The sequence below is a fragment of the Miniopterus natalensis genome, chromosome X (genome assembly GCF_054644295.1).
Source record: "Miniopterus natalensis isolate mMinNat1 chromosome X, mMinNat1.hap1, whole genome shotgun sequence".
In the NCBI taxonomy this organism is placed as follows: domain Eukaryota; kingdom Metazoa; phylum Chordata; class Mammalia; order Chiroptera; family Miniopteridae; genus Miniopterus; species Miniopterus natalensis.
Window position 1 is genome coordinate 74,877,275 of NC_142103.1, and position 27,132 is coordinate 74,904,406.

Below are 27,132 nucleotides of genomic sequence, written 5' to 3' on the forward strand. Positions count from 1 at the left end.
ATCCACCCCGCGCCAGCCGCAAGTCCCTAGAGGCGGACATGCTGCGCTTACTAACAGCCACACTGCTAGTCAGCCTGTCACTGCCCCAGACGGTCCCTTCTTCACTGGCAGTCACTCAAGCAACGGTTTCTCTGGCTACTCTTGCCCTGGCACCTGCTCTGAATCCCCCTGGGGAAATCATCTCATTCCTCCTCAGGAAACCCCAGACACCAGCCATGCCCTCAGGCAGGCTATGATTAGGTCAGGCCTGGCTGGCATTTGGCATTGGCAGCATCTCATGTAGCCCTGTCAGGCAGTCACACTATCCACCATCAGTTGTCAATGACTGTCATTACCCCCTCATTCCGACCATGATCAGGTAGTTTATTCCCTCAGAGCAAATAGTCACAGAAACTAAAGGTAGCATTAAGCCTGCACACCACCTGTCAGTGGGTTAGCAGTCCGTCCTTTCTCAGGGAGGCATACCCTACATTGGACAGTCAGTCAGTATCTTCTGACCCATCAGTGCAGCTGTGATTCTAACCTCATACAGTAATCGAGTCAGGCAGCTACACTGCTCTTTCAGTTGGTCAGCTGGCTTGTGACTCGTTCTGTCCACCCCTCATCATATTGTCAGTCAGCCAGGTAGCCATACTCAGCATACAACTGAGCGTATGGTCTGCCAAGCATGCTGATTCCAGCGGGGTGGAAGGTCAGTCACCTGAGACAGCTACGTATCAGAGGGCCACAGATCTGTCCATCAGCCAGCCTGAAATTCCCTCAGGGTAGCCCTCCTTTACACATCACCAGGCAGCTTAACATCCAAACACTCCCTCAGGCCGGGTGCTATTCCTAGCTATAGTCATCCATCCACAGCATCCTGCCACCACCATGGCTCAGCCAGCATGTCAGTCCCTCAGGAGGCTTCAGGTCTTCTACACTGTCAGACCACCAGCCCCAGTCAGTCCCAGGGGGTTGTAATTGTTACCTATCCAGTACTGCACAGCATCAGGAAACATTACCGTCAGTTCCTAAAACTGCCCCTCTCCTTGTCGGTCCATGAGTTATATAGTCAACCAAACAGTTACACAGTTAATCAAACAGTTATTCTGTCTGCCTGTCTGTCAGTCCAGCTGTGAGCTGTTTGGATAAATGATAGGTTGCATCAGCTCCTGCTTGCCTTGAGTAGAACAGTCAACAGCATAAGTCCCACCATGGATTCTCCTTCCCTCCCTTATTCCATCTAGAACAGAGTCCAATGTCAGTGCTCACAGGCTCCCAGTCTCCTGGGGCAGGCAGGACCCTCCCACTCCCAGGAGTTCAAGAGACCTGTCCAACCCATGAGAGTGGTTTAAAGCATGATCTATTTTTTTTTTACTTTTTAAATACAATGTTAAAGGAATTTTAAAAGGAAAAAACTCCCTAGACACAATGTTTCTATGTTCCTTTCCAGTTTTTTCTAATAGATACATTTCCAAAACAAGTATTCTGTTTCTACACATAGACATATGTAGGGTTTGTTTTGGCTTTGGTTTTTTTATTGATTTTTGAGAGAGGAAGGGAGAGGGAGGGAGGAAGGGGAGAGAGAGAGAGAGATCAGCCACCCTCCATATGCACCCTGACCAGGGATCAAACCCATAATCTTTTGGTATACTAGACAACACTCCAACCAATTGAGTCACACTGGCCTGGGATATATATCATTGTTTTTTTTTAAATGACAGTTTACATTCAATATTATTTTGTATTAGTTTGAGGTGTACAGCACAGTGGTCAGACAATCATACACCTCACAAAGTGCTCCCCCAGTATTTCCATACCCACCTGGCACCATACATAGCTATTACAATATTATTGACTGTATTTCTTATGCTGTACTTTGCATCCCGTGACTATTTTGTAACTACCAATTTGTACTTCTTTTTTTTTTTTTTTTTAAACATATCTTTATTGATTTCAGAGAGCGGAAAGGAGAGGGAGAGAGAGAGACAGAAACATCAATGATGAGAGAGTCATTGATCGAGCCCGCAACCCGGGCATGTGCCCTGACAGGGAATCGAACCCCGATCGCCTGGATCCTAGGTCAACGCTCAACCGCTGAGCCAAGCCTGGCCGGGCCCAATTTGTACTTCTTAATCCCTTCATCTTTTTCACCCATTCCCTCAAGCCCCCTCCCCTCTGGCAACCACTGGTCTGTTCTCTGCATCTATGAGTGTTTCAATTTTGTTTGTTCACTTATTTTGTTCTTTAGATTACAAATGTAAGTGAAATCATATACTATTTGTCTTTCTCTGACTTATTTCACTTAGCATAATACCCTCCTATGTCCGTCCAGGCTGTCGCAAATGGTAAGATTTTATTCTTTTTTATGGTTGAATAATATTCCATTGCAAATATGTACCACCACTTGTTTATACACTAGTCTATTAATGGGCACATGGGTTGCTTCCATAGCTTGACTATTGTAAATAACGCTGCAATGAACATAGAGGTGCATATATTCTTTTGAATTAGTGTTTTGGGTTCCTTCAGATATATACCCGGAAGTGGAATTGCTGACTCATAAGGCAGTTCCATTTTTAATTTTTTGAGGACCCTCCATACTGTTTTCCATAGTGGCTGCACCAGTCTGCATTCCCACCAGCAGTGTACTAGGGTTCCTTTTTCTCCACATCCTCGCCAACACTTGTTGTTTGATGATTTGCTGATGGTAGCCATTCTGACAGGTGTGAGGTGATACCTCATTGTGGTTTTAATTTGCATCTCTCTGGTGATTAGTGATATTGAGCATCTTTTCATATGTCTATTGGCCATCTGTATGTCCTCTTTGGAGAAGTGTCTATTCAGCTCCTCCGCCCATTTTTAAATTGAATTTTTTGTTTTTTTGGTGTTGAATTACATGTGTTATTTATAAATTTTGGATATGAACCCCTTATTGGATGTATCAAAGTATGACCTCTTTCTTCCTGAATCTGGAAGGGTGATGTGGGGGTCTTTGGGGAGCATCCCTTGGCCCTTCCTAAACAGTATAGGATAGTGAGTAAAGGCCTAGATTCTGGTAGCACAGCAGCCTGGGTTAAAATCCCAACTCCACCATTTACTAAATTGTGTAGGCAGTTTCTTCATCTGCAAAACCTCAGATGAGGTGCTCTCCCTCCAGGGAATATGCCTGTGCCATTCCCTTCCCCCTCTCCTTCCCCCACAGGGATGTATCCTTTAACCTCTAAGGGACTTACATGAGACTTACAACCAGGGGAGCAATGGGCAGCAGTAGCTCGTTCCAGGCTAACTCCCTGAACCTGTCTCCAAGGCCCCCTTTTCTCTGACTTCGCAGTGAGCCAAAGCAGCCCAGCCTGGGCTCTCCTATTGCTTCTTCTATGCCCTTCCTTGTTTCACTATCCTAAGTATATTTTTGTTGCAGTCAAGAAATTCTTGCTTGCTTTTCTACAAAACAAAACCTCAGATGAGTGACCTTGGAGTGGGCATCTCCCACTCACCTGGTAAATGAATCTTTCAGAAGGACTAGCACCTTTTCAGGAGACCTCAAAAGTAAGAAGCCACCCTGCTATTACTCTGTCCTACTCCAAGCCACTTGTCCATTCAGTATTAATTTAGTGCCTAGTGTGTACATTGCCTTGTCCAGTGCTGGGACCAAAACAGGGTTTTATCCATTCCAAGCCACACAGGTTTGACCTGTTTTTAATGTAAACCTCATATTGGAGTGTAGCACACATACAGAGAGTACACACACCATGGGTGATCAGTGGAATGACTTTTCACCAGGAAATATACATGTGGAACTGGAATGCAGATTAAGGGACAGCATAGCCAGCCAGGGCACCAAAAGCATTTAGTTGTTGTTGTTTTTAACATCTCTCAAATCAGGCTCCATCTCTCAAGCACTGGTGGGTCATAATTCAATTGCAGTACTTTTTTTGTCTTTCTTAGTGATACATAAAATAATGATGCATTTTATAATCAATGGTGACTCAGGATTAGTGACATCCAATAATAACAACAGCAGCTGCTGCTGCTAATGTTTATAGATGCCTACAAGGACCCAGGCACTTAGCAGACACCATCTACTTTATTTATTTATTTGTTAATTCTCACTGGAGGATATTTTTTTTCCATTGCTTTTTCAGAGAGAGTAGAAGGGGGAGAGAGAGAGAGAGAGGTAAACATCGATGTGAGAGTGACACACTGAGTGGTTGCCTCCTGCTCACACCCCGACAGGGGCTGAGCCTGCAACCAAGGTACATGCCCTTGGCTGGAATCGAACCCGGGACCCTTCGGTCCACGGGCCAATGCTCTAACCACCGAGCCAAACCGGCTAGGGCACCATCTACTTTCATTCTGACTACAGCCTGTGAAATAAGCGTTTTCATCCTCATTTTAAAGACTGAGAAAACTGAGGCCCAGAGAGGTCAAGTAACTTGCCCACAGTCAATTCTTTTACCCCAGGTCTGTGCCTGCTCTAGCCAGTGCTACTGGGGATTCAGAAGGTATTTTCTAAAACAAAGCCTGACCAAGGGGTCCCAGAACACAATTTCTAGGGTTTCAGCAGGTGGGGGGATTGGGAGGGGAGTAAGTCATATGACAAGACCTTCCTAGACTCGGTGCTTGTCCTGGGGACCTGGCCTGGGTAGATGGGGAGTAGAGTGGGGGTTAAAGAATAATAGAAGAATGAAAGGGAACCTGAGACTCCCTCCTTCTCCAGCTTCCCCAGCAGCGGGAGATTTCTAAAGGTACAAAGCTAGCTCCCATTCTCCATACCTACAACCTCACCGCCCCAGCTTCCCCTACTGCCTGGCTGTTTCCCTTCTTCCCCTAACCCCCCAACCTGTATCCCAATGGTTCCAAATTTCTTCCACTGCTCTTGAAGATGGAAGAAATCTGCCCTCTCTGGATTCTCCCTCACCTTTGTCTTTCTCCCCTCCTCCTCTTCTAAAGGTAGGCTACCTGAGATCTTCAATACACCAGATTTCAGAAATGGGAAGGGGTAGGCACCTCGATTCTAGGCTTTAATGTGCAAGGGTTGCTAATGACTCCATTGGCAATGCTTTAAACACCAGGTACAGTTTTGAGCTGCTCCTGTTTTCTGGAGGGCAAGTCCTGGAGGAGAAGGAGGAAGAGGAGGAAGAGGAGGAGGAGGGGTGACCCAGTGGGAATCCATGTTACATAATGTTACCCCCATTGTATAGATAAGGAAACTGAGACTCAGAAGTGTGGCATCTTACCTGGGTTCTAGAGCAGATCTATCTGATTAGTAAGTCTTTTCCTCTTCCTCTGCCATTGGCCAGGACTTGGTTTAAACTGGGAACTGTACAGAAACAAATTTTAATACTAAGAAGGGGATTCTGACCATTAGGATCTTGTGTGAGTTTTGTGCATGGAGAGTGGAGGAGTCTGACCATTGAAAGTTCTCTTCATTGAGTATTGTGTGAGTTGAACAGTTTTTTAAAAATAAATAAGTGAATGAATAAATAACTCTCCCACTCGTTCACCACACCTGGCCTCATGCCAAGCTTTTCCCCCAATTTAGGGCTTTTGCATAGCTCTTCCCTCTGCCTGGAATGCCCTTCCCCCAAATATTCACCTGGTTGACTCCTCTCTCTTTAGGTTCAGCATAACTACCACCTACTTCAAGCGGCTTTTCTAGAACACCTTATCTGAATGTCATTTCCCCTCAGCACACAGCACTTATCATGATCTAAAACTATCTTTTGTTTCTACTTGACTCCTCTTTTCTTGTCTGTCTCCTCCCCTGGAATGTCAGTCCCTAGAATGTCAGCCCCGCTAGGGCAAGAATTTTTGTCGACTTTTTCCACTGCTTTATCCCCAGACTCTAAAGTAGTGCCTGACAATAAATATTTGGGGAAAGAAAAAAAGGGCAGAAGGAAACAAAGAAATACAGGCTAAATGACTGAGGGAACAAGTGAATGAATGAATGTATATGTGTAAAGCTAAATAAATGAAATAGTATAGATGAATAAAAGGAACTTTTGGAGAAAAGGACCCCAAATTCCCACATTTAGAACATAAACAGATTTAGAGAAACAAAAAGACAGTTATTTTATTTTTGTTTTAAAATCTTTGACTGAGAACTGAGAAATTTTGTATAAAAAAGGGCTATTGCTAAGGCGACTAAGGGCCAGTCAGAGATAACAGCATTGGAGGGGTTGGTAGGGAAGAAACGCCTTGGGGGCCTGGAACCCAAGAGAAGAAGGCCTCGAGCAACAGCTGCCAGGGGATCAGGTGCAAAACAGGTGGGGATGGTGGTAACTCAGTCATCCCATTCATCATCCTCATCGTCATCTCCGGCCTGGTCCTCCCCTTCATCTGAAAGGGGACAGAAAAAGTGGAACTCAGATGGACACGAGGATTCACAAGCCCTGGAGAGGGGGTTTCCTAGGGATGGAGAAGTCAGGACTCGGGGTCCTGGGGTGCTAAGGTCTCCTGCTAGGAAATCAGATCTGGGGCCTGTGCATTGGCTAAGGATGAGGCCCCCTCAGAGGAGAGAGAATTAGGGTTTCTGTTTGGGACAAGATATAGCTGGGGTCTGGGTTCTAGTTGGAGTTGAAGTTAATATTATTGTAAAAAATGTGTGGTTAATTGGGATATTATTGTCACACAAAGGATTAACATTAACAGGTTTGTCCCTTAATGGGGTGAATTTAAATATTATTAGCAAGGGTGGGCTAAATTACAATGTTGTTTCATAGTGGGTTAATGTTAATATTGTTGACACATAATGGTCTTAATAATATCATTGTCGCCCGGCCGGGCATGGCTCAGCGGTTGAGCATCAACCTAGGATCCAGGAGATGGAGGTTCGATTCCCGGTCAGGGCACATGCCCGAGTTGCGGGCTCGATCCCCAGTCGAGGGCGTGCAGAAGGCAGCTGATCAATGACTCTCTTATCATTGATGTTTCTATCGCTCTCTCTCCCTCTCCTTTCCTCTCTCTGAAATCAATAAAGATGTATTTAAAAAAAAAATAAACTGTAATTGAAAAATAAATTTAAAAATTAAAATAATAATAATAATAATATCATTGTCAAAAGATATGAGGTTCAGCCCGGCCGGGCATGACTCAGTGGTTGAGCATCGACCTAGGATCCAGGAGATCGCTCTTCGATTCCCGGTCAGGGCACAGGCCCGGGTTGCGCTCCCCAGTCAGGAGCAGGTGATCAATGACAACTTTCTCATCACTGATGTTTCAACTCTCTCTCTCCCTCTCCCTTCCTCTCTCTGGAATTAATAAAGATATTTAAGGGGAAAAAAGATATGAGGTTCAACCTGGCCAGTGTGGTTCAGTGATTGAGTTTCCACCCATGAACCAGGAGGTCACAGTTCGATTCCGGGTCGGTGCATATACCCGGGTTTCGGGCTAGATCCCCAGTAGGGGGCATGCAGGAGGCAGCTGATCGGTGATGTTTCTCTCTCATCTGTTTCTCTTTATCCCTCTCCTTTCCTCTCTCTCTAAAAATCAATAAAAACACATTTTTTAAAAAAGATATGAGGCTCATTAAAATATTGTCATACAATGGATTCATGTTAATCTTGTGAACACACTCTGGGGTAATGTTAATATTATTGTCAAAGTTGGAGTTAATTATATTATTGTTACATAATAGGTTGAGGTTCATATTATCCTCACATAATTGTCATATAATAACAATATTGTTGACACATTAGGGGATTCCTGTTAACATTATTGCAAAAAGATTGAGTTATAATATTATCATACAATGAGTTAGTGTTAATCTGTTGACACATGGAGTTAAGGTTAATATTACTGTCAAAAATGGGGTTCTTTATAATATTATCATCACATAGTGAGCTAATGTTTATACTACTGAACAAATGGGATTAATGTTAATAGTGTGGACATACTGCGTCATTAATGTTAATATTACTGTTAAAGATAGAGTTAATTATACTATTGTTACATAATGACAACATTAACATTGTCAAAAAGGAGACTGATATAAGATTCACGTTATCACTATCAACAGATGGGGCTAATGTTACTATTGATGGAGACTGTTGGGGTTGTTGTTTTTGTTTGTTTGTTTTTTTAATCCTTACCCAAGGATATTTTTTCCATTGCTTTTTAAAGAGAGCAGAAGGGGGAGAGAGAGATAGAAACATTGATGTGAAAGAGACACATCAATTGGTTGCCTCCCACAAGTGCCCCGACCAGGGCCAGGGATTGAACCTGCAACCAAGGTATGTGCCCTTGGCCAGAATCGAACCCAGGACCCTTCGGTCCACAGGCTGACGCTCTAACCACTGAGCCAAATCAGCTAGGGCTGTTGGGGTTGTTTTTAGGCCAACACTAGCCCTGGGAAACAGGGTCACTGTCCTGGCAGGATGGGCTCTAGAGAGGGCAGCCCAAAGGTGGTGGGGAAGGCAGACTCTCACCTGAGGAGTGGATGGCTCTGCTTCTCTTCTGCATTACATGCATCAGGGCACCCACCAGTCCCTCTGAGCTCTGAGGTGGCGGCTGCAGCCCAGAACTCTCTGAGGCACCAGGGGTCTGCAGCAAGCAGGGCACAGCACAGAGAGCTCAGGGCCTGTGAGAGCACTTCTCACCCCTTCCAGTCCCCTTCAAGGCTCCAAGCCCGCCTCTCCGCATCAACCTCCCAAAATCACTGAACCCCAAAATCTTGGGACCCCATCAGTCTCAGCCCCAGACCCCTAACACCCTTATTTGCACAGTACACTCCCGAGTTCCAACCCCCCAGTCCTCTATCCTGCTGGTCCTCACCTTGTTCAGCTGAATTCCCTGCCGGATTTGATCCAAAAGGGCCCCTCGACCTCCAGCAGGGGCCGAGCCCCCCACAGGCCCCAGAGTAGGAGGGACTGGGGGAGGGACTGGCCCATTCCCAGAGAGGGGTGGTGGTGGTGGTGGCGGTGGTGGTGGTGGTGGCAGAGGCGGACCCCCAGCTCCTGGGAGCGGAGGGGGTGGTGGCCCAGAACGTCCTGTGGCTGGAGGGGGTGGTGGTGGAGGGCCCCCTCGGCCCGGAGGTGGGGGTCCCCGGGGAGTTGGTGGTGGCGGCGCACCTCCCAAAGGTACAGGGGGCAGTGGACCAGAACGACCCTTGTTACTCCCCACAGCAGGGGGCCGGGGGGGTTGGTTCCCTCCTCTGGATGGCGGTGGGGGTGGTGGAAGCGGCTCTGAGGGGGGAAAATAACACATAGCTATTATAATTTTCTTCCAAGCCTGGTTTGCTCATTTGTAAAATGAGTATCCAACTGGCCAACTCCTGATTCAAACAGTAGAGGGGTTTCCACGAGGACTAAGTGACTACAGTGTATCTTTTGGAAATCAGCTACCAGGGTTGGAGAAGAAGAGTGTGTTCAGAAGAAAGGACTCACCCTGCCGCCTCATCTCCTGCCGCACAGCTTCCAGCCCGCCCTGATCCTCAATGAAGTCATAGATAAGTTTGGAGGTCTCAGCATCAGTGAGCTGGGCCTCACTGATTCCAGCCCTAGAAAACAGGCTCCGCAGATCCGGGTCCAGGTTGTTCACCTGCTCCGGAGGAAAAAGTCAGAGGCAGGAGTGGGCGAATAAGGTGGGGAGGGAAGGGGCATGGATTATCACGGGGTCCACCCCAGAGAAGGATCTGAGAGGGGTGTGGGAAGGGTGGGGTCTGGGGGTAGGTCTGATCGCTGGACTAGGGAAGGATAGGTGGGAGATGAATGGAGTCCAGGGGACTTCAGAGTTACTCACGTCAAATCCATTCTGGGGGTCCCACCCCACGTGGCTGACATGTCTAGGGGAGGTGAGGAGACCCCAGTGAAGCCCCACTGTCCTTCCTTCCCTTCCTAGTGAAGCCCTCCTGCCCTCTCCTGCCTAGAGGGACTCTGAGGGACCAGAATTAATGAATGAGCCATAAGTGAATGAATGAGTGAATGAGAGCAGTAGTTATGGAATTAGAAGGGAGTCCATAGTTTGTGGTGCCCATTTGCCATTTCATCCCTTTTCCACCATCTATCTACCCATCCACTTGTCCAACTAGCCATCCACATTCACCTGTTAGACTACTGATCCATCATATATTTGTCTCTCCACTTATCTGCCCACACACATCTGTTTACCCATTTGTCCATCAATCTGTCCTCACACACTTGTCTATCCAGTTATCCATCTACCCATGTGCCCACCTTTCCATCCATCCACTCATTTGTCTCCATTCAACCACACACTTCTGTCCATTTATCCACTGAACTGTTCATTCATCCACATATCTGGCCATCTATCCATCCCCATCCACCTTGTCTGTGAACCAATCAGCCTATATATTCATCTGTCCATACACTCATTCACTCACCCATCCTTCTATCCACCCACTTTTCATTTACCCATCCTCCCATCCATCTAACCACCTATCCATTTATTCCCCAACCCACTTATTCATTCATTCATTTCACTCCTGCATCCATCTATCCATCTACTTACCCACCATCCCACCCAAGTTAGGACTAGGGTGAGGCAAGTTAAAGGCCTAGGGTACAAAATTTAAGAAGGCACTCACTCTCAGTGTCATGAACTGCACTTGCATGACCTTGAAACTGACTGTCTCTGTTAAGTTTGCAACCTTGGTGCCTCACTGCCTCTCCCTAGTCCCGGACTTGCACCCACCCACCCATCCACTCATCTACCCACCAGCCCACCCATCCATCTGCCCATCCTTCCATCCACTTAGCTCTCCTCCTGTCCACCTGCTCATCTGCTCCCCCCCCCCCCCAAGGCATCTATAGGCCCACTGGAAAAAGGTTCTCACTTGAATCCACTGGGTGCACCAATATCAGCCTTTCTGATCTTTTTCTTCCCTGAGCGTTTCTTATCAGCTGGGCCAGGCCCAGGTGCTGGGAGTCCACGGTATCGTGAATTCGTGATGTCCGGGTTCTGGATGTCCACTGTCAGCAGCCCCAGGGACAGTGGGCCAGCTGCTGGGCCTGTGGGGACAATAGGGTGACTAAACCATGGACCCACTTACCTACCAACCAAAGCATAGGGGCAAGAAACAGAAAAACTGTTAGGGAAATCTCTGTGAGTTTGATGGTCATGGAGGGAGTCCAAGGGGGTTTATGGAGAAATGGATGGGTGGTTCTCACAAACCATTCAAACATTCACTGATTAATTAATTTATTCATTCACTCATGCTTATCACTTAAGTATTGACTCATTCATTCACTGGCTCATTAACTAATTAATTTGTTAAATTAGTTGTTCACTCATTCATTCATTCAATCATTACTTTCTTTGCTGATTGAAATTTTATGTAACTTTTTCATTTGTTCACTGTTCAGTGCATTCAATTCGATCACTCACTCATTTACTCTATTTACTCAATCATCCCTCCATCCATTCACCAACTTATCCACATACCAATTCACCTATGCATCTATATATCTATCTATATTTTCATCCTCCCATCAATTCAACCCCTTACTCAACCATTTATCCACCACAAATCCATCCACCTACACATCCATTCATCCATCCACCCACCCACTCATTCACCCACTTGTCCCTGCACCCACCACATTACTCATACACCCACCCACTCCCCACCCACCTGTTCATCCAGGAACAAGGAAGAATTAGTACTCACCCCCTTGATCTCCACCTGGGTGTGAGGGCAGGGGTGGAAGCCCTCCTCTTCTCTCTGGGAAGATGGAGTGGGTAGAGAGCTCTGACAACTCTGCCACAGGTTCCTGGGCTAGCCTCTTATTACCCCTACTTGCCTAGAGGACTCACCTTCATTGACTGGTGCTGGTGGGGGGGGTAGCTGGCGTCTGTCTGTAGAGAGACAGGTAGACAGGAGATCAGAACCATAAGAGGGGCTTTTACAGCTCCCCACTCTTTCACTCACCTCTACCCAACTTTCTTTCCTCCCCCAAGGTCTCCTTACCTCCACTTTGCCTCTGATTCCTTTTTTGTATCTTCTCCTGCACCAGGGCCTGGAAGGCCTGGGCCTCGCTCTCATCTGCAAAGTTCAGCCCCACTTGGCAGTCCTGCACACACTTTGGAGTCAGCAGCCTTCCAGGACCTCCATACCTTTCCCATCTCCTCCCCACACCCCAAATGAGGCCCAGGGGTTGGGTAGTCACTTACATCTCCAGCAAAGGTGTGGAAGAAGGGGGTGGGAGTGGAGTAAATCAGCTGTGAGTACAGTTCCTGTTCCCAGAGCAGCAGGCCTGCCTGGAGAGGTAGGGAACACACTGGCACTGAGGCATGCCCTGGGTGGCAGGTCTCTGTTATCTGAGCAGGGAACATGGTGTCCAAATTTGGGGCCCCAGGATCTGATTTGGGTATTTCCAACTCAGCATCAGAGAGTTGGGGATCTAGGGGTCAGATGTGGAGGGTTGGGTTACAGTATGGGAGTTAGACACCACAGTGAGAGATTTGGATTTGGGGTTTGGGGCCTTAGGTGTAGGACTGGGGAGCTTGAGCTTGAGGATTTTGGACTCCAGTCCTAGGAAACTAAGCCCATTCTAGACCCCATCCCATATCCCCCCTTATAGAGGTCTTCATTTGGGCAAGTAGGGCTCCAGTATTGGGAGTTGGGCTTGAGATTTGAAGTTCAGACATACAGACTTGGGAGTTTAGGGGGAGGAGTTCAGCCAAGATATGTGCATTTTGAGATTTGTAGAACAGAATTGTGGCTTAGGAGTTTAATTAGTATTTGATGGTTCTGGAAGGTTGATGTGGTTATGCTGGGTTCATCTTTATGGGTTTAGAAAGATGAATTTGGGGTATGTGCCAGAGAGTTCAGGTTGGGGCTTTGTGGAAGAAATTCAGGAATTCTGTGGTCCATGTTGTGAAGTTAAAAGGATAGATTTGGGCCCAGCTGGATGTGACTCAGAACTTGAGCATCGACCTAGGATCAAGGCGATCACCATTCGATTCTCGGTCATTGCGGGCTCGATCCCCAGCCGGGGGGCGTGCAGGAGGCAGCTGATCAATGACTCTCTCATCATTGATGTTTCTATCTCTCTCTCTCCCTCTCCCTTCCTCTCTCTGAAATCAATAAAGATATATTTTAAAAAATAATAAGGATAAATTTGGAGTTCAAGACTCAGTGGCATATTCAGGTTTGGGGTTTGGGGAACAGATTTATGACTAGGAGCTAAGTAAACATCTGAGGTTCAGTAGTTTTGATGGGGGATTTCTGGGACTCAAAATGTTGAATTTAGAGTGGATTTGAGTTTCAGGTAAAAATATAGTGGGTTTTTTGGGTTGTTTTTTTTGGAGTTTATGGAACAGATTAGACTTAGGCAGTATACTAATATGTGTGGGGGGGGGTTATAGACATTGACTTGGAGACTCTAGGGTCAGTCATCACAGACTTAGAAAGGCAAACCAGAGTTTGACATCTGGATGAAGTCTTTGGTCCTGGGGCCCAGGGGTTCACTAATCTGTCCAAGAACTCAGGGCTAGGGACACAGATCTAGGCTTGCAGGCTTAAATGGGTTTGCATGTGTGGCGGGGGAGGGCGAGGATCACCTGAAGGTTGTAGAGGCGGATGAAGTAGGACTTCTGGGGGTTATCCTTCACGAAACACACAGCCCCACAATGCTCCTTGGTCCAACGCTCAGCTCCAGGGGGCAGCGCCAGGTACAGCTGAACAACTGTGGTGGCCAGTGTCTGGGAGGGGAGAGCAGGGGGTGGGGGCTCAGTGGAGTCTGGGAGGGGAAAACCAGAGGGTCTGGGAGCCAGACTTAGTCCTTCCTTACCACGGCTGTCGTGGCCCCAAAGGAAGAGCCGCAACCAGAGAGAAAGTGAATAGGCATGGAGACCTTCCTGGGATTGGTGAGTGGGGGTAAGTGGATTCTAGGAGAGGAGATGATGAAGAGGGAAAGGAGGAGAGGAAGAGGGGAAGAAAGAGGAGGAGGAGAATGGGGAAGATGAGGAGAGAGGGAGGATGAGGAAAAGGAGGAGGAGAGGAAGGGGAGGAAAGGGAGAAAGACAGGGAGGGCCAGGAGGTCCCCAGCTCACCCAGCATTTCCTTCCGAGCATCTCGAAGACTCGCTGGTTCTCATGGTCTTGGAGGAGGGTGGAGGGTATGTTCTGCTGAGCCGCCTGTGTTCCGCGGCCCCCAGGCCTGCCTCCCACAGGGCCCCCACTCATGGTGCCTCCTGCCCTTGTCCTCTCCGGCTAGGCTCTGGGTACAGGGTAAGAAGAGGAACTTCCGCAGTGAGCAGGGGAACAGGAAGTACAAAAAACCACAAGAGAAACAAGTCCTTCAGAGGCCCCTCGATGGGCCTGGGCTCCTCCTCCCTAGGACAGACTTGGACCCTCTGCTCTCAGACTGGGGCCCTCCTCCATTTGACTGGGTAGACCCATCTTTTGGATCAGCTCATATCCTGTTCCTTCTTTCTTACTCTCTGGAGCCCATCTCCCTCTGACTGGCTGAGATCCTCCTCCCTCTGATTGGCAGCAAGAGCTAGGCCTCTACCTCACTTCTGCAAGGCACTCTGCGGTCAGTCGTGGGGCTGAGCAGCCTCCTTCCTCCCCACAGTATCCAGTTAGCCTGGGGAGCCTGAGGTCCAAGGCCCTTAGTGCTGAAGGATTACTGTGCTAAAACTTTTCCTTTAATTACACAGTGAGTGGCGGGTGCCTGGGATCCCACCCCTCTTCTGAGTGGCTCACTTACCCATCCCTTACCCCTGCCTCCCCACAGCTCCCAAACTACTTTCTGCTTATCATCCCCTTTTTTGAAGAAAGGAATTTTATAGCATCTGCAAATGCCTAAACAACATCTTGTTTCTTTTTCATTGCTTTTGAACTTTTAAAGTATGTAATCTTCAGAGACTTGACTTTCCCCCCACTCAACATTCATTTTTATCTAACAAACATTCATGTAACACTCAACACGTGTGCCAGGCACTGTTCTGACCCCTTTGTAAATACTGACTCACTTAATCCTCATAATAGCCTGTGGGAACCACACTATTACAGTGTCTATTTGACTGAGGGAAGTGAAGGAATGGAGGCAGTGGTCGAGTGATTTTCCCAGTAGCTCCCAGCTAGCAAGTGGGAGAGCCCAGATTGCATGCCAGGCTGGCTAGGTCCAGAGGGCACACTTTTCATCACTATGTTCCACACCTTCTCTTTGCCTGTTACTAAGATTTGTATTAGCCTCTGCTACATTTGTTACTGCTATATAGTGTGCTATTGGGTAACTGTACAACCTGTTTATTCATATTCTCCTGTTAACAGCTATTTCCGGCTGCTGCTGTTGGGAGCAATGCTGCTGTGTTCACTCTTGTACACATTTACTGGTCCACACAGGTATGCATACTCTCAGGATGGGAGTCAGGGGGTTGTAAGGTTTGCATATCTCTAACTTTACCAGGTAATGCCAGACAGTTTCCCCAAGTGAATGCTAGCTCAGTCCCCCACTCTTCCTTGGGCCTCAGTCTCTGGTTTGGGGACACAAAGCACTCAGGCACACATAGAGCAGTTTGGGGGTGCTGAGTGTGTCTGAAGTGTGACCGAGATTCCTGGACACCTGGAGGGAAATGGCACATCTCAAAGTGGGACCCACAGTCATGCCTGGAAACCTGATTATCTCCCCATGCTGGCAGGTTCAAAGCTTCTCTCCTAAGCCTGAGTCTCAAAGCCACTTCTGGTGTGGCAATTCCAACCTATCTCGCACTTATCCCCACCAACTCAGCTTATGGTGCCTCCAACTCACCAGGCAATTTCCTACCTCCAGACTTGGGGCACTTCCAGACTGTCCATTGGGACCAGCCGCTGCTTTTTCTTAAAAGGCCACTGCAGCCCGGCTGGGTGTGGCTCAGCGGTTGAGCGTCCACCTGGGATCCAGGTGATTGGGGTTCGATTCCCAGTCAGGGCACATGCCCGGGTTGCGGGCTCGATCAATGACTCTCTCATCATTGATGTTTCTATCTCTCTCTCTCTCCCTCCCCTTTCCTCTCTCTGAAATCAATGAAGATATATTTTTTAAAAATAAAAATAAATAAAAGGCCACTGCATTTGTTCATGTTAACACTGTTCATTGAGCTCTCACTTTGTGCAAAGCATATCTCCAGTATCTGGCACAAACTAGACACTCAGTAAACAAAGGAATGAATGAGGGATTAATGTCTAATTGATTTAGTGTTTCTGAATTTTTTCTAAGTGCCTTTATTAATTCATTTCATATTCACAGACGACGCCATGACGTAAGCACAACTGTCACCACCATTTTACTGATAGGGAAGCTGAGGCCCAGAGCTTAGCTAATTTGCCTGAGATCACATTTGCCTGAGATCAGAGCTTGTGGAGCTGAGGCTAATTATGTAAGTTCTTAAATGTAAGTGCCATGTAGGGGCCAAGATAAAATTCTTCTGCTACTTCTCTGTGTCTTTTGTTCTCCACCTTCCTGCTCCTTCTTTCTCTGCCCCTACATCTGTCCCCTTTATGTCTACATCAGGGGGCCTTAAATCTCTGCTACATTTGCTGGCTCTTTTTAAAATTAACATTTAAAAGTATATTTCCTGCCCGGCCCACATGGCTCAGCGGTTGAGCATCGACCTATGATCCAGGAGATCCCGGTTCAACTCCTGGTCAGGGCACATGCCTGGATTGTGGGTTCGATCCCCAGTGGGGGGTATGCAGGAGGCAGCCAATTAATGACTCTCATTGATGTTTCTATCTCTACCCCTCTCCCTTCCTGTCTCTGAAATCAATAAAGATATATTAAAATAAAATAAAAGTATATTTCCTTTTCTTACTTCTAAGTAGCAGATAGGTTTAAAATTTATATTTTTCTCTAAATAAAAAACCTAAAGTAGATTTTTGTTATTTCAGTCCCTAATAGAATGAGTTTCTCCATCTTGGAATATAGTGATTTATAATCATCTTAATGCCATTTTTTATATTATTCAGATTACTGAATTCCTGTTGACCTACATTAATAATTTGGAGCTGGTTTATTTTACTTTTATGTGTCCCCATTGACTCTTGCTTTTCTGCACTGAACAACAGTATTTAGGGATACATTGAAGTGATAACCTCAAAGGTAATTTGCTCTCCTGGGTCTTCAAATAGATTTAAAAAGAAGAACAAAACCTTGCCCTGGCTGGGTAGCTCCATTAGTTAGAGCACCGTCCCGATACACGAAGGTTGCAGGTTTGATCCCCAGTCAGGGCACATACAAGAATCAACCAAAGAATGCATAAATAAATGGAACAACAAATCGAAGTCTCTCTCTCAAATCAATTTTTTTTAAGACACAGAAAAACAAAACCTTAATCCAGCCTTTCCTGTTGTCCTCAGCAGGAGAGTGGGTCGAATACAAGTCAGGCCACCCACCACAGCTGGGAGCAGGTCTAATTTACTTCTTAGTAATCCAGTGAGTGTCCAGGAACACCAAGAACTAGGATACACCCAGTAACTTACACCCACCTGATGCTCTCTCACTACCTCCGCCAGGAGTCACCAGATGCAGAGTCACTTCTTGTTTCTATCTTGTGCTTATTTGGCTTTATTTATTTATTTATTTATTTATTTATTTATTTATTTATTTATTTATTTATTTATTATTTTCTTAATCCTCACCCAGAGATATTTTTCCATTGCTTTTCAGAGAGAGTGGAAGGGCAGGAGGGAGAGAGAGAAATAGAAACATTGATGTGAGAGAGACACATCAATTGGTTGCCTCCCACACAGGCCCCAACCAGGGCCAGGGATTAAGCCTGCAACTGAGGTACGTGCCCTTGGCTGGAATTGAACCTGGGGCCCTTCATTCTGAGGACCGACGCTCTAACCACTGAGCCAAACCAGCTAGGGCTATTTTGCTTTATTTTGAGAGGATATTGCCTGCAAGATTGACTGCCACACCTCAAGCCCTGAGTAGGTAAGAAGACACAGTCGGTGATAAACATGGGGGTGTCTTCCATACTTCGGTCACACCTATGTGATTGAGTCCATGGAGGAGACTTACACAGGTAGGGTCCTACTGCTGTCTGCTAAGATCAAACTGAGGCCACGATGGCAGAATTTCTATTGCCACGTCATCCTTCTCCTCCCTTTACTTTCCTGCCCCTCCTGGTCCTCCGTACCCCTGACTGAGGGGTGCTTCCTGGGAACAGACCCAGCCTAAGGAAACAGCAGTTCTCAACCCTCTGACCCAATGCTCCGTTTTAATAAGAAACATCTAGGGAGCCTTCCTTTTACCATCCCGGAATGATATTCACGTACCTTACAAGTCTTGGCGATGTGGAGCTCTCCCTTAGCATCTCAGGCCCCTGCCCATTCAATGCTGAGGCAACTCCATCACTCTGACAACCAGAGTCTGCCTACCAGGCATTCCCAAAACACACCCCCAGGGCAGGAAGGATCAAGACCCGTGTCTGTCTTGTTCATTGCCATATCCCCCACCTCCCTAGCACAGGGCCCTGCATGCAGAAGTTCAACCAATATTTGTTGAATAATCATTGTACAGTCTAGATTTCTATGATGTAATTTACTGGCCTCTTCCCACAAGGCTTCCCCTGTCATCTCTTCACCCCCACACCTGGGGAAAGGGGAAAGAAAAACTCAGAGTGTGCAGGGGCCATCTCCTCTCACAGAGGTGTCTATACTGTTCACTGATGCTACAGGGAAATGGATGCTTTAAGGGCCCTTAGGGGAGGTGCTGATTTCTAGTCCTGGTGGGATGGAATGAGGACAGGGCATGCACAGAAAAGCAGAGATACCTGTAGAAATAAGAATTGCTCAATGGTTATAACCACAGATTCTGGAGCCCTACAGCCTGAATATGGCACTTACCAGCTGCTTAAAGTCTGGTAACCTCTCAGTGCCTCAGTCCTCTTATCCATAAAGTGAAGATAGTAATAGCAGTAAAGATTGTTGTGAAGACTAAATGAGATAATTCATGTACAGTGATCAGTACAGAGTTTAACACGTTATAATTATGTATTGTCGTTGTTTTTATGAAATAGCTAAATTGGATAAATGAACTATCATCCCTTCAGCCTAGCATTTTCTGTTCCCCCATCCTCTCCTCACCCTCCTCCATCAGACTTTCAGGTCCCACCACCATTGGCAGACTGTCAGAGACCCAGAACACATGACCACCTTCCCACTACCCTTTCTCTACTTCCCCCTGCTGCAAAGCCCATCTCAAAGACCTATTCTGTGCACCAGCCCATCCAGATTCCTCCAGGGCTGTGACACGTTTCTAGAGCCCTCCCTGCCAACCTCAGAGAACTCACCCATCATGTTTCCTACCCTACTCCCTCCACCTGCACAGGAAATCACTGTGCCAGCCAGCCCTCTCCTTCTCTTCTAGGCTTGTGGCTGCTAGCCAGGGAGCCAGAGGTCCTCTCTTAGTCCCTTCACTACCCACACCCTCAAAGTCACCACCAACTCTCTGTAGATGGGTATTCTCTATGGCCCTACACCCCAATCTGTGTGACCCCAAATGTCCATTCCCCAGCCTGTGACACCAGAAGTATCCACACCCAAGTGTGTGACCATAGGGGTATCTATTCCTGAATGTGTGTGACCCCATGAGTATCCAAACCCTTGTATGACTCAAGGAGTGTCCACTTCCCAAGGGCTGTCCACACCCTTGACTATGTGATCCCAGGGGTGTTTTTTTCTTTTCAAACTAAAAAATAGTGTTATTAATTCTGGTGTCTCCGCAGGCAGTGCAGGCCCAGAGGCCAAATCAGCCCATGGGTTTGACTCTTAGGGTGTGGCTGGGAGGCTGCCTGCCTCAATTTGGTGAGTCTAGGCCCTGGACTAGGGATGAGAGATCAGGAGTCAAGGTAAGAGGTCTGGGCCACTCAGTTATGGTGCTCTGGTTTAGGCAGCCACAGGTCAGGGTTCAGATGTGGAAGCCAAGGCCTCTCAGTTCTGCGGTCCAGCAGAGAGGGCCAGAAGACAGGTCCCAGTTACTGAGTCCTTCCTCTTCCAGAGGAGAGTAGGCCATTCAGTACTGATGGTCTAGCAGGGGCTCAACGGCCGGCTCTAGCGCTTCTCAGCAGGGTCAGGCCAGTCGCCCAAGCCCACATGGGCATGTCACTCTCAGGTGCACAGCTGTCCAAGCAAGGAATGTGCTGAGCTGCCGAGGGTGTGTGTGTGTGAAACATGGGTGCTGATATTGGGGCTGAGGTCTAGGGGTGCTTGAGATTTGGGGGTGCCTCCTTTGGGGCTCTCTGAGGCTGGCTCCGCCCTCAGATCCCCCAGCCCCTTCCGATCCCCCAGGCTCCACTTCCCACTGGGACCTTCAGAACAAATCAGGGCCAGGGGGCCTCAGTGGAAACAAGCAAAACAGAGGCCAGGGGTGGGGCCGGGGGTGGGGCCATGGGGGTGGGGGAGAGTCCAGGGAGCTAACCACTGCGGCAGAGGAGAGGGGCGGCCATCACCTGAACTGCTAAAGAAGTGTCTCGGGCGCCCCAGCTAGTGCCTGGTGGGAGAGGTTGGTCCCTCCCTGCCACTGTCTGCTGTGTTCTCAGGTGTGGGGTGTGCTAAGGGGGAATTATTGCTAAGGGAGGTCAAGCCACTGCCTCCACCACAGTCAAAATCGTTCACGTTCCCACCACTATTGCACCCGGCGCCACAGCCCTTAGGAAGCCCCTCCCAGCCGTGCAAAGCCAGGGGGCAAAGGCGCCAGGCTGACAGGTCCACCCCCACAGCGCCCGCATCCCAGGAGTCTTAACGCTGCAGCCTGGAACGGACCACAGCAGGCACGGGGAGGGACGCAAAAGCTAACAGTCCCCCTAGGAACGCACCACTGGGGAGGGGCGGCCACCTAGCAAGACCATTTTATTTGTGGGCGAGGAATACGACGGCTGCGCCACCCCTAGCGGGGAATGTCGCAATCCCGGTTGTCCCAAGACTCGCTACCCATCCTCCCGACTCCCACCCGCCTCGGCGGGTCTCTCCGGTCGCGCTCCCGGCCTCTCTCACATCCGCCATCTTAACCGCTCTCACCGCCCCCGCGAGGGCTCTCAACCAACCAGAGCGGGCAATAGGCTCAAGGATAGGAAGTACCGGATGGCCATTGGGAGCTCTGATTGGTCGACGGCCATATTCTCGTCCTTGCCATTCTTTGAAGCTACCTGGCCTGGGAGAACAACTAAGGTAGCCCCGCCTCCACTCCCGTGCGCCGGGCTCCCATTGGTCACGGGTTCTGGGCATGCGCAGTGGATGCCAGACCAGTGTGGCGGGCAGTTTGAAGTGGGACTTTGCGGACTTTGGGGACTTGGGGTGGTGAGTTGAAATACCGCCCCAGAGGGTCAGATTGTTCACCTGTAGAAGGGGCAGAAGGTGGTGCTTACTGCTGGGAGTTAGTGAGATCGCACACAAGGGCATGGCACCCAGTCCGCTGGGTGGTCCAGTCACACTCTTGTTACAAACCCAGTTCGGTTTTCGTGCCTGCACCCAGTGGTTCCTGCGTTCGTATATTCTCTAGTTTACGCAAAAAGTGTTCTTTGAGTTTGGGTTTTAGGAAAACTCTCGGAAGCTATAATAACAAAATTAAATCCTGCTGCAGTAGGACAGGCACAGTGGGGTGTCTGCTTTCCCAATACCATAAATCATAAAGTGAGCATCTTGTGGTCTTTGGATTCAATGTACTAAAATTATTAATTTTACTCCTGATCTCAAACTTTACAGCAGTTAAAAGCCCTAACGGTGAAGCCTTTGACAGAGTGTGTTTAAAAGAACACTTCTCCCAGTTTTCAGTGCACAAAGTGATGGTTATGAAGGATTAGGCCTGGTCAGACCGGACAGGGTTCCTGAAATTGACACGTGTTATTTACTATATATTGTAGGTGATATAGTCAGTTACCTCTTTTAAAGTTTGCAATTTTTACATTATATATAAAATGTGTTATAACATTTATGAATATTTACAAATAAATACATGATTTGTAAGGATATAGATATAGATGATATAAATGGAGCAGTGGGACCCCATTTAACTGCCCTGGATCAGTCACATGCTGAAAGGGAGGGGACTGTTGGTAATTCAACAAGGTGCCCCCAGTTTTAGGAAAGCCTGCGTCCTGAGCCCCCTGCCTTCAGCAGGCAAGGCAAATTTGGCATAATTCTCTTGAAAACTTCAACTTTATGCCCAGGGATGCCTCCGCTGTTGAAAACAAGCGGGCCTTAGTATCAGCTCTGATCCTGAGGAAGATTGTTATTTTAAATGTGTATGAGTGCTTGGGATGCTAGGTGAAACAAATCAAAGGTTCAGTTGATGTGTCATCACTGAATTTTTTTAAAAAATATGTCTTTATTGATTTCAGAGAGAGGAAAAGAGGGAGAGAGAGATAGAAACATCAATGATGAGAGAGTCATTGATCGGCTGCCTCCTGCACGCCCCTGACTGGGGATGGAGCCCACAACCCGAGCATGTGCCCTGACTGGGAAACAATCTGCCATCTCCTGGATCATAGGTCGATGCTCAACCTCTGAACCACGCCAGTCAGGCGTCCCTGAATTTTTTTATGGTGACTGGGTTTGTAACTCAGGGGCCATAATTGGTGAAGGGTGCATTGTTTTGTTTGAGATCTTGGCCTAATGGTTATGATATGGTATAACCCAACACTCAATAAGCTACATAGTTTCTTTTACAGAAATCCACCCAAAAGTGATACAAATGAAGAACACAGAGAGAAACAAAAAAAAAAATTATCTTTACCTTATGAATAAAAGGATGAGTCTATTTGAATAAAATAAAATGCTTTTTAAAAAACTTCCAATAAATATAGCTTACATTGTATGTCTGTAGACCTTTAAATTATACAGATTTCATCATCATCATAAACCCCAGTTTAGACCTTTTTTTAAAAAAATGTTTTTATGGATTTCAGAGACAGAGGAAGGGAGAAGGAGGGAGAGAGAGAGAAACATCAACAATGAGAGAGTTACTGATTGGCTGCCTCCTGCAGGGCCCCTACTGGGGAGGCCTGTAACCAAGGTCTGTGCCCTTGGGTGGAATCTAACCCAGGAACCTTCAGTCCTCTGGCTGACGCTCTAACCACTGAACCACACCAGCCAAGCCCCAGTTTAGATCTTGATTACAGACAACTTGAAGAGAAAAAGAGGGTTGGGGGTTTTTTGTGGCTAAGTTTGGCAACTATGAGAAAACACAATGTGTGTTTACAGTCTTATGATCAATGGAACTTTCAGAAAACTGGGTGATAAATATGTACATATACATAGTATTAGCATAGTTTATGTGAGTGCTACAAGTTGGTCCGGAAACTTTAAAAATTTATTTATTGCCAGTGATGGTCTTCTTCTATATTTGTCTTTCTTTCTCTCTCCCTTCCACTCTCTCTGAAAGCAATGGAAAAAGTATCCTCAGGTGAGGATTAAAAAAAAAAGGTAAATGGTGTAAAACATCTTATAATTGGTTTATAACTAAATGCATTTGGGTAAATTGTTTGCAAAGATAATGTTGTAGACCAAATTGTGTCCCTCTAAAATTCATATGTTGGCTCCCTAACCCCTAATGTGACCCTATTTGGGTATGGGGCCTTTAAGGAGGTAACTAAGGTTAAATGAGGTAATAAGGGTGAGGTCCTAACCAATTAGGACTGGTGTCCTTATAAGAAGAGGAAGAGACATCAAAGATGGTTTGTGCAGCTCTCTTATCCAGCAGGGGTGTCTATTTCATTTCCTCATCCCTTGAACTTGTGCTGGCCTTGTGACTTGCTTTGACCAATAGAATGCAACAGAAGTGCTGCTATATGACACTCAGATCCTTCAGCCATGGCCCTAGTGGAGCATTGCCCTGAGCCCTCCAAGTGAGGAAGCTGGTCTGAACTGCTGCAAGATGACAGGGGTTGTGCCAGAGACCCAGAACATCCCTGCTGACAAAGAACACAAATTGTCAGACACGTGAGCAAGGCCATTGGACCTTCTTGCCCAGCCAACCCTCCAGTTGACTGTAGCCACACCAGTGAGCTAAGGGAAATCCAAGTAAAGAACCACCAGCTGCTCCCAGATTAAATTGCCAAACTATAAGATTGTGAGCAAATAGAGTAAGTCCTCACTTAATGTCGTCAACAGGTGCTTGGAAACTGTGGCTTTAAGAAAAACAACCTATAACGAACTCAATTTTACCACCATAGGTTAATTGATATAAACAAGAGTTAGTTTCCTGCAGCATATTTATGGTCACAAAAACATCACCAAACTTCTAAATAAAGACCCAAAACACTTCTAGTATTAAATATTGACATAAATTTGAGCTATACATACATTTGAGAAAGAATCTTAGCCCAGCCAGCGTGGCTCAGTGGTTGAGCATTGACCTATGATCCAGGAGATCCCAGTTTGATTCCCAGTCAGGGGACATGCCTGGGTTGAGGGCTCGATCCCCAGTAGGGGGCGTGCAGGAGGCAGCTGATCAATGACTTTCTCTCATTGATGTTCCTACCTCTCTCTCTCCCCCACCCTTCCTCTCTCTGAAATCAATAAAGAAGGAAGGAAGGAAGGAAGGAAGGAAGGAAGGAAGGAAGGAAGGAAGGAAGGAAGGAAGGAAGGAAGGAAGGAAGGAAGGAAGGAAGGAAGGAAAAGGAAAGGAAAGGAAAGAAGGAAGGAAGGGAGGGGAGGAGGAGGAAGGGGAGAAGGAAGAAGGGGAGAAGGGGAAGGAGAAGGAGGAAAAGAAAGGAAAAGAATCTTAGCCCTGGAAGGGTAGTTCAGTTGGAGTGTCGTCCTGATACACACCAGGGTTTGGGGTTGATCCTGGTCAGGACACATGCAGCAATCAACCAACGGATGCTTCCACTATGAATAGGTGGAGTAATGAATCGATCTCTCTCTCTAAATTAATAAATAATATTTTTAAAGAAAGAGAAAGAATCATAAAAAGAAGAAGATCGTTCTTTTCCAACCCGCTTATTTCAGTTCAGGGTCTCTGGTAGCAGGACTCTATCCCTACTGCTCAGGATGCCAGGAGGGATCCAACCCTGGACAGGTGTCCGACCATTGCAGGACACACTCACACCCACACCCACACTCACTCAGACCGGGACAATTTAGACATGCCAATTCACCTCATGGGCACATCTTTGGGATGTGGGAGGACACTGGAGTCCCCAGATAAAATCCATACAGGCGTGGGGAGAATGTACGAACCCTACACAGTGGCCCCACTGAGAATGAATTCTTTTTCTCATTAATGTTATAAGGAAACAACATTGAATGAAACGGTGTTATTCAAGGATCCACAGTATATCGTAATTCAAAGCGATTAAGTTTTGCAGTCGTTTGTTTTGTAACAGAAACTAAGCTGACACAGCATTCTTCTTTTCCTAGCCAGGGCTGAGTGAACCTCACAATATTCCTACAGGGCAAACTTTATTTTGGCAGATAAAGGACCAGTCCTTGTTGGTAAGCCAGGGAAGTCCAGCAAGGAGGCAGAGAAGACACTCCAGCCCCCGGGATGGGAGCCCCACTGTCACATTCGAAATTTGTCTACTTTAATTCTCTTCCCCAGATTCAGAACCAATAGCCTTTGCTGTCTTTGAAATTGTAGTAATAACTACTGGAAATTAAAAATATATATTTTTAAGCAATTATGAGCCTTCACCAAAGAAGTGTCACTGCAAGGTATACTATGGGCAAGTGACAGAGGATCATTTGTTTGCCTAGTTATTAGTCTAAATAATCAAGGTAAAGGTGCTGTATAATTTCAGATGTAGAAACAGCTTCCTTCAAGCTCTGGAGAGCAAAGATTATTAAAATTGCCTGACTAGCCCGGCTGGGCGTGGCTCAGCAGTTGAGCATCGACGTAGGATCCAGGAGATCGCGGTTTGATTCCTGGTCAGGGCACAAGCCCAGGTTGCTGACTCAATCCCCAGTAGGGGGCGCGCAGGAGGCAGCCGGTCAATGACGACTCTCTCATCATTGATGTTTCTATCTCTTTCTCTCCCTCTCCCTTCCTCTCTATGAAACCAATAGATATATTTTTTAAAAAATCGCTTGACTATTTTAATATATTTGTGACTATTTTAACATATTTAGGACCCGAAACACCAAATCTGCCCCCTTATTAGAACAGGAAGCTGCTGGTGGAGGTGATAACTAAACCAACCAGAGCACTATCAGCCTTTAGAGATTTCTTTAGTGCATCCCTGCATCCACAAATTGGAACTTTCAGGATCAACTTCGCTTTTGTTCTAATATATAATTTTCAAAACAAAATTATTTGGGCTCTGATGTCCTGCATATGTAGTAACCACCTACTGGTTTGGTCAGCTGTCATCGATAGCTGAATTCTTGATGCCTTCCTAGTCCACTCTTAGTCTAATCTTCTCAGTTTGCAAAGCCAAAGTGAGTTGGATCCAAAACTGGATATTTCCCCCCAAATAAGAACACTTTCCCTGCTTCAATACACAGGGATTGACCCAACAAATGACTGAGGTATCTCTACTCCATCACATGCCAGCATTCTGCCAGATGCTTTACATATATTCTCTCTTTTAACCCTCAGAACAAATACATGAGGTAGTTACTTTCATCCCCATTTTACTACTGAGGAAACTGAAATTCAGAGAATTCAGGTAACTTGTTTGATCAAGGCCACACAGTCAGCACAAATAAAACTGAGAATGAACTATGTCCTCTAAAATCTGGCCCCCAGCTCCCCTACCCCCTCATCTCATTCATCTATCAAATTCCTATTCATGATTTGGGTCTTAGCTGAGGCCTCACTTTCCCTGAGACTTGTACCCTGACACTCTAAGTTCAAGTTCTGTGCCTCTCATGTATGCTCTGGTGGCCCCTTGAACTTACCCCATCACATTTACTACACTAATGTATTCCTCCTCTGTAATCCCTAAACTGCTGGCCTTATTTTCCAATTTCAGGTGTGCAGCAACTGGTCAGGAAATAGTTGGGACACATGAAAAGATGTTTGACTAATCCTTAGGGAAATGCAAATCAAACCACAATGAGATATCACAATGAGGATTAGATGTTTGACTAATCCTTAGGGAAATGCAAATCAAACCACAATGGCTATTATCAAAAAGTCAAGAAATGTTTCGGAGAGGATGTGGAGAAAAAGGGACACTCATACACTCTTGGTCGGAATGTAAATTGGTGCAACCACTATGGAAAACAGTATGAAGATTCCTTGGAAAATTAAAAATAGAA

The 27,132-nt window shown here is 46.7% G+C and overlaps 1 protein-coding gene across 3 annotated transcripts; it reads right to left on the reverse strand.

Moving 5' to 3' along the window:
• Positions 1-6,265: 6,265 nt before the first annotated feature.
• Positions 6,266-14,157, reverse strand: WAS (WASP actin nucleation promoting factor). Of its 3 annotated transcripts, none has more exons than XM_087813565.1 (12): positions 13,996-14,157; positions 13,504-13,644; positions 12,112-12,198; positions 11,909-12,011; positions 11,755-11,796; positions 11,609-11,662; positions 10,775-10,949; positions 9,721-9,763; positions 9,366-9,519; positions 8,755-9,164; positions 8,409-8,523; positions 6,266-6,321 (listed from the first exon to the last, which is right to left on the reverse strand). In XM_087813565.1, exons 1-12 carry the CDS (start codon positions 14,125-14,127, stop codon positions 6,266-6,268), a joined length of 1,512 nt encoding a protein of 503 aa, XP_087669691.1. In that variant the 5' UTR covers positions 14,128-14,157. The 3 variants fall into 3 exon arrangements, with proteins under 3 accessions (XP_087669691.1, XP_087669690.1, XP_087669689.1); XM_087813564.1 differs by having other exon boundaries at positions 8,755-9,010; positions 9,368-9,519; positions 13,996-14,127; XM_087813563.1 differs by having other exon boundaries at positions 12,112-12,258; positions 13,996-14,127.
• Between the last annotated feature and the right edge of the window lie 12,975 nt (positions 14,158-27,132).